Source organism: Leiobunum rupestre, chromosome 4 (genome assembly GCF_980474605.1).
Source record: "Leiobunum rupestre chromosome 4, qqLeiRupe1.1.hap1, whole genome shotgun sequence".
Classification (NCBI taxonomy): Eukaryota; Metazoa; Arthropoda; class Arachnida; order Opiliones; family Sclerosomatidae; genus Leiobunum; species Leiobunum rupestre.
Window position 1 is genome coordinate 38,973,761 of NC_143387.1, and position 14,452 is coordinate 38,988,212.

At 39.4% G+C, this 14,452-nt stretch overlaps 1 protein-coding gene across 1 annotated transcript; it reads right to left on the reverse strand.

The window, feature by feature from the left end:
• Positions 1-6,191: 6,191 nt before the first annotated feature.
• LOC149947710 (uncharacterized) lies at positions 6,192-6,773 on the reverse strand. Its single transcript, XM_090170943.1, has one exon. The coding sequence runs from the start codon at positions 6,771-6,773 to the stop codon at positions 6,192-6,194; it is 582 nt and encodes a 193-aa protein (XP_090027069.1).
• Positions 6,774-14,452: the final 7,679 nt, after the last annotated feature.

The following is a 14,452-nucleotide window of genomic DNA, read 5'->3' on the forward strand; positions in this document are numbered from 1 at the left end:
TTTTCGTGAATTAGCTAAAGCGAATAGATAAGCACTTTCGATTACAGAAAGATGGATCTACTGCTTATTAATTCTTCTATTTGACCTTAGATTCTATGGTGGATAAATTCAGTGGCGTAGCCAGGGAAAGGCACAGGGGGCACGTGCCCCCCCCCCGAAACCTATTGTTCTATATACAATTTTTTTGTTTTGTTTTATTTTTTTCAATGTGTACCCCTCCCGAAACCAATTCCTGGCTATGCCCCCGGAATAAATCGATTATCTAGCAATAACCTTGGGTTAATTTATGTATTAATTTGGATTTAGGTTTTAAATGTTCGATTATCGACACTACCAGGAGCCGTCGAATGGCACCCATTTTGTCAGCTGGGCATTTAAGCCTCAGGGCCCACCAAGCCGCAATTCAATACACTACACAAACCCGAGTCACGAGTGGCGAATGACGATTCTGACGAAGCAAACAAAATTGAAATTTTAAAATTATCTTGACGTTTGTAAATTCGTGACCGAAATAGTTTTACGTAGCGCTGCGGTTTTCTAGCCACTTCTTGTGTGTAGCGTCTTCTAAAATTGAAAATTCATAAATCCGGGAGTATTTGGTGTTTTGCGCGTATTGAAATAATAAAGTAAGAAACTCCAAAGGGAAATCCGCGTAAACCCGCGAAAAAGAGGATTTTTCTGATTGGTCGGAATTTACGGCCAACTTCGACAATTTTTTTTGCAGTCTAACGAATTCGCAATTCGCGAATCGGCAAGTTTGAAGCGATGGATTCTCCACAGAAAAGGTTTGTTAATGTTTTTGATAAATATAAATTAAATAGCACCTAAATAAAAAAGCAAACAGATCCTCCAATTCCAATTAGACGATTCATTTTAAATTTTTAACTTATAATTTACGTGTTAATCATAAGAAACGTTCGTGTAAGGCCACGATTCTTGCTACGGCTTATGTTCCCCACAAAAATACTGCAGCAGACGAAATTTGTTTTTAACGTTTTTTATAGTTTTGATATCTGTACATAGATGGCGCTGCTATTGAACATACGTCACAGACTTACTTCCCCTTTCTACCCCCTTTCCGAAATCCTCTAGTAGTTAGGGAAAGAGAAGAACTTAGGCGAAATATTTTTATCGGCCTATTATTTAGTGATTTTCGAAATTCGATACGACAGTTGTTCCCAAAAACCGACGTATTTGGTATTTGCCAAATACCTTAAAAAAGGACTACTCGCACAAACTTAAGCGTGGCTCGAGAGTACAGAGGAACATTTTGGACGGGGCCACAAGGGGTTGTTGAGGCAGATTTTCGAGTGACAATCGGAAATTATTTTTTTGCAGAAAAATACGCAAAATTTTCCGGAAAAGTTTCCGAGCAGAAAATTTTCAGCGGAAAATTTTCCGACTTACAACATTAATACTGTTTGACGAGAATATGGTTGGGGATTTTAATTCTTAATTTTAAAACAAATACCTGAACTAATACAAAATATTAGGTGTCCGCATAAAATAAGGTATTTACATTGTAATAATAATTTTTAATTATTATTCTTTAATAAAAAAGATGCGAATTATAATTTACAAAAGACAACGAAGCCTTGGTCTCACGTTAAAATAATAATAATCAGCTAGGCTAATACCCAAGGCACCACCTTAGGCTTAAGTCATCAAGCGACTTTTGAAGCCCTTAATTCAGGTGGCCGGGTTACAATGCGTAGGAGGGTTGTGGCAAGCCCTGCATGCCACACGATCGAGCCAACAGCTCCCTACACTAACTATTACCGTTAACCTTGACAAGTTTTTATGGAAGGGGAAACCGAAGAGCTCGGGGGAAAACCCCTTAAACCAGTGAGGAGAGAACTTGCAAACTCAACGCAGAAGGAGTTGTTCCGAGTTTTCACCCAGTGCCACAAGCTGGGATCGAACCCGGCTCCTCTTGCTGCGAGGCGAAAGTGCTAACCACTCCGCCATTCAAAAAGACCTCACGTGACTTGTTTCAGGTCTGATGTTTTCCTTATTTTTAAAGTTTTACCGTTGGGTGGCACCACCAGCTCATTTGTTTATATTATTGGCCGCGTAGTTATAAGAGAGTCATGTCCCTGCTTTTATTGGCTCATGCCATAAGGGAGTATGAAGAGAATCGAAACCGTGATGACTGGGTTTTAAATTAACTTGCGAAAATTATAAAATTGTCAATTGGTGGCATAAAGGCTAAATTCGTTAATCCACCAAAAACACGGCACTTTGTATTTATACTTCCTTTAAGAAAAATGTCGTCACGGCGCAAGTGGATTTTCACCAACATATGTACCAGGGTGCCTACTTTCCCTTGTGGCCAATCCACCTCTGTCCAATTGCCATTTTATCGATAGATAGATTAAAATTGCGCTTTTCTCCTGTTTATCTAAAAAACCAGTAAACATATTAGTGTACGGCCAAACATCTGTCCCGGGGACTGCGAGAGTGTTCTTGGATATTTTATATTTCAGGGGGAGAAACCTCGGCAATTTCCCAGGAGATCACGCTTACCCGGTGGAAGGGACCTGTGCAATCTCCCAAGAGATAACGCTTTAACATTTTTAACTTTTTTAACGCTGTTGCGCGGTTAACAGGCCGGTAGGTAAAATTAGATGGTCCTGCGTGTAGGATACAATGTTTATTCACAATAAAGCTAATTTTCCACCTTTAGCCTTGATTTCCATTAACTCGCGAAACATTACGTTTCACCATAAGTAACATAATACCCCTAAGTTTGACACTTGTAGCCTTGCTCATGCATTTTTTATTACTACATCCTTTCTTCACCAACGATAAATCAGAAAAACGACTAGCAACTCTGTAAACCGGAAGTTTAATACTCTTTGAGATTTGATTTCTTTTTATTGGTCATTGAAAAGAAGTCAGTGTAAATTTACCCAATCATATAGCGCTACAAAATATTATGAGGTACGAAACGTAAGAAATGTTGGCAAAGTTCCTTTCTAAATAAATAAATAAATAAATAAATAAATAAATAAAATTGCCGTTATGGTAGTCGGCTTATTAGGCCTAACTGATCTATCGGAAAATGATACCTAAATACTAAATATTATTAAGTCATTTTCAAAGTTTGAACTGAAAATAAAATATTTTTATTGCGTAATTAGCAATTGTAAAAGTTATTCCAGAAGTTTGGAAAATGTTAATTCTTACATTTTATTTCATCAATTCATTTTTATTTTGATCACATCGGACAAAACCAGGCATTCATCCAGGTACAAAATACAAGTATATTCAAATTATAATGGTAAAAATCTGGAAGAAATTGTAATAAAATATTCGTAAGCTAAATGAGAAACCTTTTTACATTAAAAACGTAACAAGCTGAAGGTTTTTTAACGTCTACAGTATTTGGTGCACAACATTGATAAACATCAATGAGATTGATCTTCTCAATATACTACACTAGTGATCCACAAATTTCGAGTTGTTGGTGAATTTCTAATATAATACCATTGGCCCGATATAAAGATTTAATATTGTTGCGGAAAATACATACAATTTCTTTAATAGTTGATTTTATAAAATGTCTTTACGCTTGCCCCACTTGTTGAAATGTTGCCCTGGAATAGTTCAGCCAATGCCTAAGAATGAGTTCATAAGCTCTTTAGTGGGAGAGAAAATGGATCCACAGCTGAAGGAGGCAACATTTCAACAAGATGCCCATGGTTATTTTATAAAAAGAACTATTTCTTCCGTTGTTAAAGTTTCCGTGGTGAAAACGAAATTAGTGCGGCTATACGCCTGAAGCCTAAAAATGACTCTTTTCAAAACCATGGGAATCACGTTCCCGGAAGTTGGGTTAGATTAGTTTATGCCGCCGCTACCGAGTGGCGCTATTTCGAAAAAAAATTGACGTCACTGTGAAGAAATGATGTAGTAGAACTTTTTCCTAATGTCATACTTAGGTGTATTATGTTACTTATGGTTTCACCTTGGATTAATAATAGGATTACAGGATATGGCACTTGCGCGTTTAGGCGTCTCTCAAATCTCCCCAGCGCTCCGCGTCAAGGTGGGACAAACTTTAGTTGGCGCTACTGTTTTCTTTTTGTTGTGATTGTGGCGTGCGCGTTAAGGCCCATTTTCATGCTCGCTGGTAGCGGATAAAAATCGTCAAAATTCGCATCCGCCACTCGCAAGCGTGAAAATTAATCTAAAATATCTGTTTGAAACAGATCGACGCGGAAAGTGAAAAAGCGTGTAGCGGAAACGGATTTTGTCGATTTTTACCCGCTACCAGCGAGCATGAAAATGGGGCTTAAGGCTTAAGGATTTTAAACCGAATTTTTTAAAAGCTAGCGTCGCAAATTGCGCATGCGCGGAAAATTTGTCCCACGACGAGCTAGTTTATTTTCCGTTTCGAGAGACACCCGATACTGCCGTGGGAAGGTAGAAGTGCTATATCCAGGAGTCTTATCATTAATCCAAGGTTTCACAGCTAAAGTTGAGACATGCAAAGGCTTTACGCGCGTAAAGATAAATATATTATGACTCGCGCAAATTAAAACCAATATTTAAGTTTAAATTCAAGCCTAGCGGAATAAGAGTTAGGTCATAATTATATAACATTTTTTAATAAGTTTTATTTTTGGGAATATTTTACAAACAGCTCACCACGGAGGCGCTGTTAAAGGGAATATAACCTCAGTTATTTGGTGTGGAACACCAACGTTTGCAGCTCTGGCCACTCATGCCTTTGGCTTTAAAAATGTTTGGCGCCACTGTACAGGATGATTTAAAAAATTGAAGGGGTCTTCTATAAAGATTGCTTTGCAGGTTATATTCCCTTTAAAGGCTACGTGAAACACGGAAACGTGCAGAAACAAGTATCTTGTGACTATCTCTCGTAAACGTTTAGCGTGTATCATATTTACATAAAAGTTATTATTATTATTATTATTATATTATAAACTTATGGTTTTGTATTATACTCATTTTACTTGTAAAAGGACATTAATGAACTTTTGCCACTTGTTATTAAAGTTTCTCGCGTCACGGATAAAAAACAATTGATAGTTTAATGAAAACAATTTGGTTCATAGAAGAATAATGTTTGCCAGATTTAAGGCTGTGTCCGGTTTTTGGGGTATTTTTTTGGGAGCACATTTCTCTGAAACGAAGCACTTTAGGACGCATGTTTATTAGACATTTTTACTCATAGAGACCCATAGAATGCATATAGAAAGTTTAGGTACTCTTATCCGTAACACCCTGTCTATATGATATATTTTGGTTGTGATACCGGCGTTGCAGGTTGCTGTGAATAGCTCAAACAAACTTAACACATTAGTAGGATTGTGTGTATTCTGACCGTCGTACGTCTTGTTAAATACTCTCGTAACAAATTACTTTTTTGTATACGACTACGCCACTGCTATAAACAATGATGAGCTTGGCCGAAGCTACGACTGCTTGGACTCTAATTCCGCTTTTTTGAAAGATTTATTTTCTCTCAGCACGGAGGATACTTTTTGCAGTTGAAGTTTAACCTTTATTGTCCAGTGAAAAACTTCAATGAAAAGTTGACTAGAAAACTGTGATACAAATAATGAAATTTTATCAACACCTTTCGTTTTATTTAAAAAATAGTACTAAAAAGGAAATAAACACCTTTTTCTTATCAATATCAACCTTCAACAATTTATCGCCCTAGCAACCTTCACTCTAGTAAAATTATTTCAAATGTTTACTTGTAATCGTCATAATATCTTTTTTTAGCCTATCAGCATATGTATATCTTCTTACGAAGAAACGCTTTAGTAAAACTCCGTAAAAACCTTCAAACGAAGACCATTTTAATTGGAAGAATATATAACAGTTTCGCGTAGTAAAGACGAAGTTTCGTTCACTGAGTGATAGTTTCCTTCGCGCAAAGAAGGTTTCCGCGGTTTCGAAAGGTAGAGTCCTATTCTTCTTTCAGAATAAGAAGGTTTCATATGGCGGAATTGGAAACTTCACTGGGCGAAGGAAATATTCGAATAGAAAAATATTCGTAAAATGCCCACCTCTGCATCCCACTTTTTGGTAACACAGAGAGTATCCAACGATCGTGTGCACTCCGTTGCAGCGTCCAGTATTTATCGTAACGAGCAGGCGCTGCTGATAGGAATGGTGGGCAGAGACATGAACCGCTTCATTATTGCGAAGTATAATTATCTCTTGTTCTCGAACCGCTTTGTGACAGCATCCCAGGCAATGTGATAGTTAGCATCGGTGATGTTGAGGGACTTGACCAACTTCGCGGCGCTTCCCGTGAGACTTGACTTCAGGTAAGTAAATTTCTGGGAATTAGATAAGTCGCCATTCTTGTGGATAGCCGTGAGGAACATATCTTGGAATGAAATCCATTCGTGGACTTCTCCAGAAAATGTTGGAAGATTGATTTTCGGTAGCTTTATCTCTGAACGAGAGCTTGACGCCACGGTAGGTAAGGCTGCGTTTACCGAGGATGCCTTTATGCCCTTGAGATCAGATTTGGTTGCAATATAGACATTGAATAGTCGATTCCATTCCTTATCATGGTCGTCCTGGCTATCTGAGTCCAAAGTGGTAAGCTTCACGTGAGCTTCTCCTACGCCTTGCCATGAGTCATCTAATTCTTCGATAAGGATTTCCGCTTGAAAGGGATCGAGTGGCATCTTGGAGTGCCCTTGAACCTTTGTGGATATGGTGCTTAAGGTTAGCGCTCCTTTAGTCCTCTCTGCTAGAGCTTTGTCCAAGGCTGCCGGTGGCATCTTCTTGAAGAAATTAAAATGCCGAAATGGACGACGAAACCACGAACCGTTGACTGTCTCCCTCCGAATGGAATTCCACGTACGTTTGTTGCCGGATTGAAGGATCCGACTCGACGGACCAAAATGATCGTGTCCAAATCGGGGGGGGGGGAGAGAAAGAAAACTAAACCATCCCTAAAGGAACTCAGCTAAAGGGTCCTCATATGCTTCGAGAGAATGAAAGAATCCGACAGCTTCAATGAACGTTAACTGACAACAACTTTATTAAGTAACGGAATATATATATCGTTTAGAGTAGTAAAAAACAAATAAATCGGTTTATCATTAAGGATAAACCTAAAAAGATTCAAGAAATGTACACAATAAAAAAGGTTTTAAAAAGTCTGTATTCCGCAACCGAACACAGTTAGAAGCAAAACCACAAATACACGTTTTACGATTTGCTCCAGTGACGCTTTGTTAGTTAGCCTTATTCGTACGTGCCGTTTCTTATGAATTGGAGTAATATTATCTATTTTCCAAGCGTACATCCGTAGAAAAACTTTGGTTATATGAGGATGGTTGTCGTGTGAGTTTATAATAATAATCAGCTAGGCTAATACCCCAAGTCATTTAGTGACTTTTAATGCCATTAATTCAGTGACCTGGTTACAATGCGTACAACTCCCTACAAGAACTATTACCATTAACCAAAACAAGTTTTTGTGGAAAGGGGAAACTGAAGAACTCTCGAGAAAACCCCTTTAACCAGAGGGGTGTGAACTTTAAACTCAACGCAGAAGGAGTTGTTCTGAATTTTCACCCAGTGCCACAAGATGGGCTAACCACCCTACTCTCAGCAATCAGGTAGGTAAAGAGAGATAAATTTAGATGCTGAGGAGTTACACCAGTTGAGACATTAGGAGAATTAGACGAAACCCCAGTCACATTAGACGTTACATTAGTATAACGTCTCGCGGATCAGCAGGATCGAGCGTTAGGGTTCAAACATAACACGGCAGATGAAGCTGAAAAACTCACAATCGTAGAAACAGTGGTAGAATTTACATCAAAGATTTCATGATAGGGAAAGTACGCCGAAGGGTAAGGTTTCTAGTTGATATATAGCGATGCTAAAATTATCGGTAAGGGCAAAGTTTACGACGATTTCATAATTGACGATGATTGAAGGTTTGACGGCGAATTAACGGTTGATGATGAATGTAAACTGGAGGAAATTGACGGAAAGGTAGATCACGTTTTTTTCGGCAAGTTTTCTGTAGTTTAGGTGCAGGTAACTGATGAAACTGTTGGGAAAGTTTCGATCTGAAAAAGACCGATCCATCCCGAATCAGCAGGTTCTTTTCACCATTTGGTAATCGTAATTGGAGTTCTCCAAAAGCTATGAATAGTTTGAGCTGTTGTGCTTTTGTACGGTCTATTAAGCAGTAGAGTGAGTCGCTGGGTCTGAAACACGTAGAACTTTCATACCAAAAATAATTTTATACGTGAGCGTAGGAAACAGTAATTTTAGAGGATCTTTGTTTTCCTAAACGTTTAACCTAAACGACCCTTACAAAAATTTACACAACTAAAAGACTACCGTTTTGACATATAAACTATAACCTAGTTGATACAATATTGTTATCAGCAAGTTGACAATTTATAAGTTCCTTGTAGATTGAGAACAACTAGAGGTCGGGGATGGTTAATCATTATCCATGATTAAATTGATTTTTTTCAGGAAAAAAATATAAACATAGAAATTTACCGGTTAATATTTCGGTAAACGATTAAAAAACATGTATTATTAGTAAAATTTGAGCTTTTTATCGAAAAAAACGTCATTTTTCCGATAAATTTTACAAATTTATCAAAAAATTAATTGGATAATACAGAAATATAAATTACTTGATCAAAATGTTTTACGAATAATTTTGAGAGCTTTATCTATTGAAAAAAAGTTAACCATCCCCGACCTCTAAGAACAACAAAATACAATTTTTTAACTTACCGCAAACACCATTTTTACATATAAACTCTAATTTAGTTGATATATTATTGTTATCAGCTAGTTGACAATTTATAGGTTGAGAACAGCAAATAGACAATTTACTAACTTCTCTGAGTTGCTATGACACTCTACCCAAAAAACCATTTTGACATTTAAACGCTAATCTAGTTGATATATTATTGTTATCAGTCAGTTGACAATTTTTATGTTGTTTACAGGAGCTGAGAACAAGGAAACCATATACTTTCTTCTAGAAGTTGCTATGACACTCACCTGTGGCGTAAGAATTCCGAGGCCCCCTCAAGGCGAAGTTCGGGAATTTATCCGTTATTTAGCATATCATTTAATAAGAAATTACAGAGCCCCTGAAGCTCTGGGGCCCTCCCGCATTGCGGTGGTCGCTCATTCGAAGCTCTCTCATTTGGTCGCTCATTCGAAGCTCTTTCATTTGGTCGCTCATTCGAAGCTCTCTCCTTTGGTCGCTCATTCGAAGCTCTCTCATTTGGTTGCTCATTCGAAGCTCTCTCATTTGGTCGCTCATTCGAAGCTCTCTCATTTGGTCGCTCATTCGAAGCTCGCCCATTTGATCGCTCTTCCGACTCTCGCCCATTTGATAGCTCACTCGAAGCTCGCCCATATTGTCGCTCTTTCGACTATTGAGTTAGGCAACTTTTAGTCTTCTGATCATCTGTTTGCCGATCTTTCGTCGGTCTCTTATAGCTTGAATAATAAGCAACTTTTTCTAAATCCGTAAAGCAGTTATCTGGCTTCCATTAGACAACAATTGATCTCACGAAAAAATCTTTGATGGCAATATTTGGGCTACCGATTTTTCGATAAGGGGACGAACCGCTGATAATAAATAAAACCATTTGAAAGATAAAAGACATTGCCGAAGTGTGGCATTTAATTGTCGGCGAGGAACTTCGTCTCTTTCTTTAAGGTATGCTTCAATTCGTACCTCTACATCGAGGGGCTAACCACTCTTAGAAAGTCTGTACATCGCTTAGATTAGCACTGCTAAAGGCAGGGACTTCAAAGATTACGCGTAATCCCATTAGTACAGTCAAAAGTACGGCTCTGTACACCGATTACGCGAAGTGATCAGCCCCTCGCTCTACATCAGCAGGAGGAACGGAATAGGAATCCGAATAACAATGTTCCAGTTAGAAAATTTACCGCAAAATTACCTAGGCCTTTTTATCCGGAAAATGTTGTTCCGTATTTTTCGGAAAATATTTTAAGAGGTTTTAATTCCACGAGTATCCTGATATTGTTCGCAAATTTAAATTTCGTGGCATTTTCGCCTAATTTGGTCGAATCCAAGAGTAAAACTAAATCTCTATACTAGTCTAGGATAAAAACCCTCAAAAAGTAATATATGTTTACATTTTTTTTCTGATTTGCGGAAAATTTTCCGCATTTAGTTTTTCCGGAAAATTAAAAACTCTAGTTCTAGTTGTATTAGACTCGTATAGTCAAAGAGGCAGTAGATTTATAAGGCCGGCAAGCATTTTTACGAACCTTGTTTGAAAGGAGTATAATCCAACTCGGAATTGAGGGGTAAAAGTCCCACCGCGTGGGTTGTAACATAAAATACTAGGATGCATCCAAAACTGAGAAGAAAATAATAGGGTGAATAACGCATTCAAAACGGACATCATACCAACTTTCTTTCTCTCTCTGTAACCCCCCCCCCCCCCCCTCCCTCCAAGAGTGTCGCCGGTAAGGCGAATAACGCTTTCAACGGAAAATGTATTGTAGGTAAACCCTCAAAGCTATATGTTAAAACCCATCCAGATTGGGTACCAAACTTGAATTTGGGTTATAAACCCAATCAATCATCCAACGATGTTGCGGATAGGCATGCAAAACTTCAGAGGCACAATAGAAGAATTAATCGTTTTCAATGCGTAACACCGGTTTCTTACAAACAAAAGCTTTCATTATTTAATCTAAATGCCGTATCAAAAGTTTCAACACCCTTAGTGCGTGTGCTTCAAATTGAGGACTCACTTACGTCGTTAGTAAGGACGCCTTTGCTTATAAATTCCCTAGTCTCGTAGATTCAATTATTCGATTTTTCTTAGATCATAGCGCCATTTCGAAATCTACATCTACATTCTCAGAAGAAGCTACACATTTTCAAATTTCCCAAGAAGTTGGTATTTCTCCTTTCTCTGATGAAGTTGGAGATTCGTTAATTCGGCAGTGGCGGCGCCAGGAATTTTCGCGACGGTAGGCAAACTAAATAAATGGGCCCGGGACCCCCGTTTTCTCAACGAAATACTTCAATAAAATAAAGTAGTGATGTACATGACGAACAAAAAAGTTCTAACAACAGTAAAACGAGTCCAAATATAACAGAACTGGTTTTATTTACTAGGAGATACCTAAAAAATTTCTAAATACATTATCGACATTTGTTTCTTTGTTATTTATTAATTTTATCTCTTGGGACAATTTTGAGACCCTTTCTAGATCAATTTGGGGCCCTTATAGGGTGATTTTGGGGCCCCTCAAAAATTTAAGGTAGGCAGTGGCCTACCTGGCCTACCCCCTAGCGCCGCCACTGTAATTTGGGAAGGTGCTACCTCTACACTTGGCTCTGTGTTAACTTCCGATGAAGGCATAGGTTCAATAGCCTCCTCAAATAACTACAGTAGTTCAGTTCCCAAAGGTGAAAATTTGAAAATCTGCATTGCCACGCAAACATTTTCTAGTTCTATAGATAAAAGCACCCAAATAGGCCCAGAATATGTGGAAATTAGTACACAAACTGTATTAGACGTCAGGACGTTTGCCATCGCTCCGCAGCAAACCCGGAGGTTCGAGGATAAAAAGCACACCGGCGAACACGAGGGCGCGTTTTACGATGGCGTTGACGGCAGCATGACGGGATAGACGACCAGCGCTTTTACGGCAGCTCAAACCGTGAGTCCCAAGCGAGTCGACATGGGCACCACAATTGCAGTTGTGCGCGACACAAATATGAGCGCCCAAGCGAAGACCGATAGCGATGCGAAAAAAATCATCGTCGAGATGAGTTCCCAGAGAAGGTGAAGGAAGCGCGTTTAGCCAGGCACCGGATTCCTTTGAATTCAACGAAAGGAGCCAAGCCCTATCGCGGTCGCTTGAGGCGAGTTCCGTTAAACGCCTGATGGTTTGCTCGAAGACGGGGTTCTCCCAGGAACGCTGATAGCCCTGCTGATCTGGGGGAGCGGGATTTGCCCCCGTTAAGCATTTCCATTTCAAAAGAGCGTCGTCGAAAACGTGGTCTTGACCGATGAGAGAGTGTGGAAGGATGTCTCGCACCAAAAACGCCACAGTAGAGGATGAAGATAAAAAGGCGGCGAATTCCGAGGCCACCTTTGGAGACTGGAAGTGACGACTGGACCCAGACCGGTTAGTCCAGTAAAGTGTTGGTGACCTCTTGAAGAGCCGAGCGGAGGGTATCGTCGAAAGAAATAAGGTCTTCCTGACAAAGCCAAACGGGGCCACTTCGGAGAAGGTATGATAGCTTGGGTATAGCCAAAGAGTTTTTCAAGAGGAAAAACCCGTGGTGGAGATTCTTAGCCATGACCTTCAAAGCCTGGATTTTATCACTCATGCAGGATGAAATCGCCTCATCAGAGAGGGGAGCGCCCAGGAGGACGTACCTCGAACGGTCCACGATTTTGATGCCAGGGGCCACTGCGTCGAAGATAGATTTAAAATACTCCTCATCACAATCGCCCGGGTTAAGTACGAGGAGTTCACATTTTGATGGATTCAGTTCTAGACCAACATCGGACGAAAGATCTAGAGGTCGGGGATGGTTATCTTTTATTCAATAGATAAAGCTCTAAAAATTATTCGTAAAACATTTTGATCAAGTAATTTATATTTCTGTATTACCCAATTAATTTTTTGATAAATTTGTAAAATTTATCGGAAAAACGACGTTTTTTTCGATAAAAAGCTCAAATTTTACGAATAATACATGTTTTTTAATCATTTTCCGAAATATTAACCGGTAAATTTGTATGCTTATATTTTTTTCCTGAAAAAAATCAATTTAATCATGGATAATGATTAACCATCCCCGACCTCTAGAAAGATCTTTAAGAAGGAAGAGCGATCAAATGGGCGAGCTTCGAATGAGCGACCAAATGAGAGAGCTTCGAATGAGCGACCAAATGAGAGAGCTTCGAATGAGCAACCAAATGAGAGAGCTTCGAATGAGCGACCAAAGGAGAGAGCTTCGAATGAGCGACCAAATGAAAGAGCTTCGAATGAGCGACCAAATGAGAGAGCTTCGAATGAGCGACCACCGCAATGCGGGAGGGCCCCAGAGCTTCAGGGGCTCTGTAATTTCTTATTAAATGATATGCTAAATAACGGATAAATTCCCGAACTTCGCCTTGAGGGGGCCTCGGAATTCTTACGCCACAGGTGAGTGTCATAGCAACTTCTAGAAGAAAGTATATGGTTTCCTTGTTCTCAGCTCCTGTAAACAACATAAAAATTGTCAACTGACTGATAACAATAATATATCAACTAGATTAGCGTTTAAATGTCAAAATGGTTTTTTGGGTAGAGTGTCATAGCAACTCAGAGAAGTTAGTAAATTGTCTATTTGCTGTTCTCAACCTATAAATTGTCAACTAGCTGATAACAATAATATATCAACTAAATTAGAGTTTATATGTAAAAATGGTGTTTGCGGTAAGTTAAAAAATTGTATTTTGTTGTTCTTAGAGGTCGGGGATGGTTAACTTTTTTTCAATAGATAAAGCTCTCAAAATTATTCGTAAAACATTTTGATCAAGTAATTTATATTTCTGTATTATCCAATTAATTTTTTGATAAATTTGTAAAATTTATCGGAAAAACGACGTTTTTTTCGATAAAAAGCTCAAATTTTACGAATAATACATGTTTTTTAATCATTTTCCGAAATATTAACCGGTAAATTTGTATGCTTATATTTTTTTCCTGAAAAAAATCAATTTAATCATGGATAATGATTAACCATCCCCGACCTCTAGAAAGATCTTTAAGAAGGATGACCACCCAGCGAGGAATCGTCAAGATACCAAATATTCAATTCCGAAGCCATGCGAGAGGCCACTTGTTGAACTACAAGGCAGAAGAAAGCGGGGCCCAAAGGGTCGCCCTGTTGCACGCCACGCCCGGAAGATACGAGTGAGTCGCCAAACGAGAGGTGCGTAGAGTTCTTATAGCACTGGCGCCGAAAGGTATAAAGCTCTGGAAGTACCTTATAAACGCATTCGAGAAGGCGATCCCGTCGAATCATGTTGAAAGCGTTGAGGAAATCAACTTTGAGAAGAACCGTTGGGTCCCGTGAGGGTAATTAACGTACCGACGCGCTGCGTGGGCTGCGGCCTCGGCACCACCACGGGTTTCAAACCCTAGCTAGATGGGACGGAACGAAGGTCCCAAAGTGGGCATGATGTGGGAGCAGGCGAGCTTGGCAACCAGACGACGAATTGTACAGCCTACAGCTATAGGCCGAGAGGGCATAACGAGGCGCCTATATGATAGGGCAGAGCTCAGGCGGAACTTGACCCGCGAGCATGTGGTAAGGGATTTGAGCAAAACTTTGCCAGCTGCACCCGCTCCTGGACCGATCAAATCCTTCAAATGTTGCGGCATCAAACCGTCCGAACCCCCTGCAGAACCC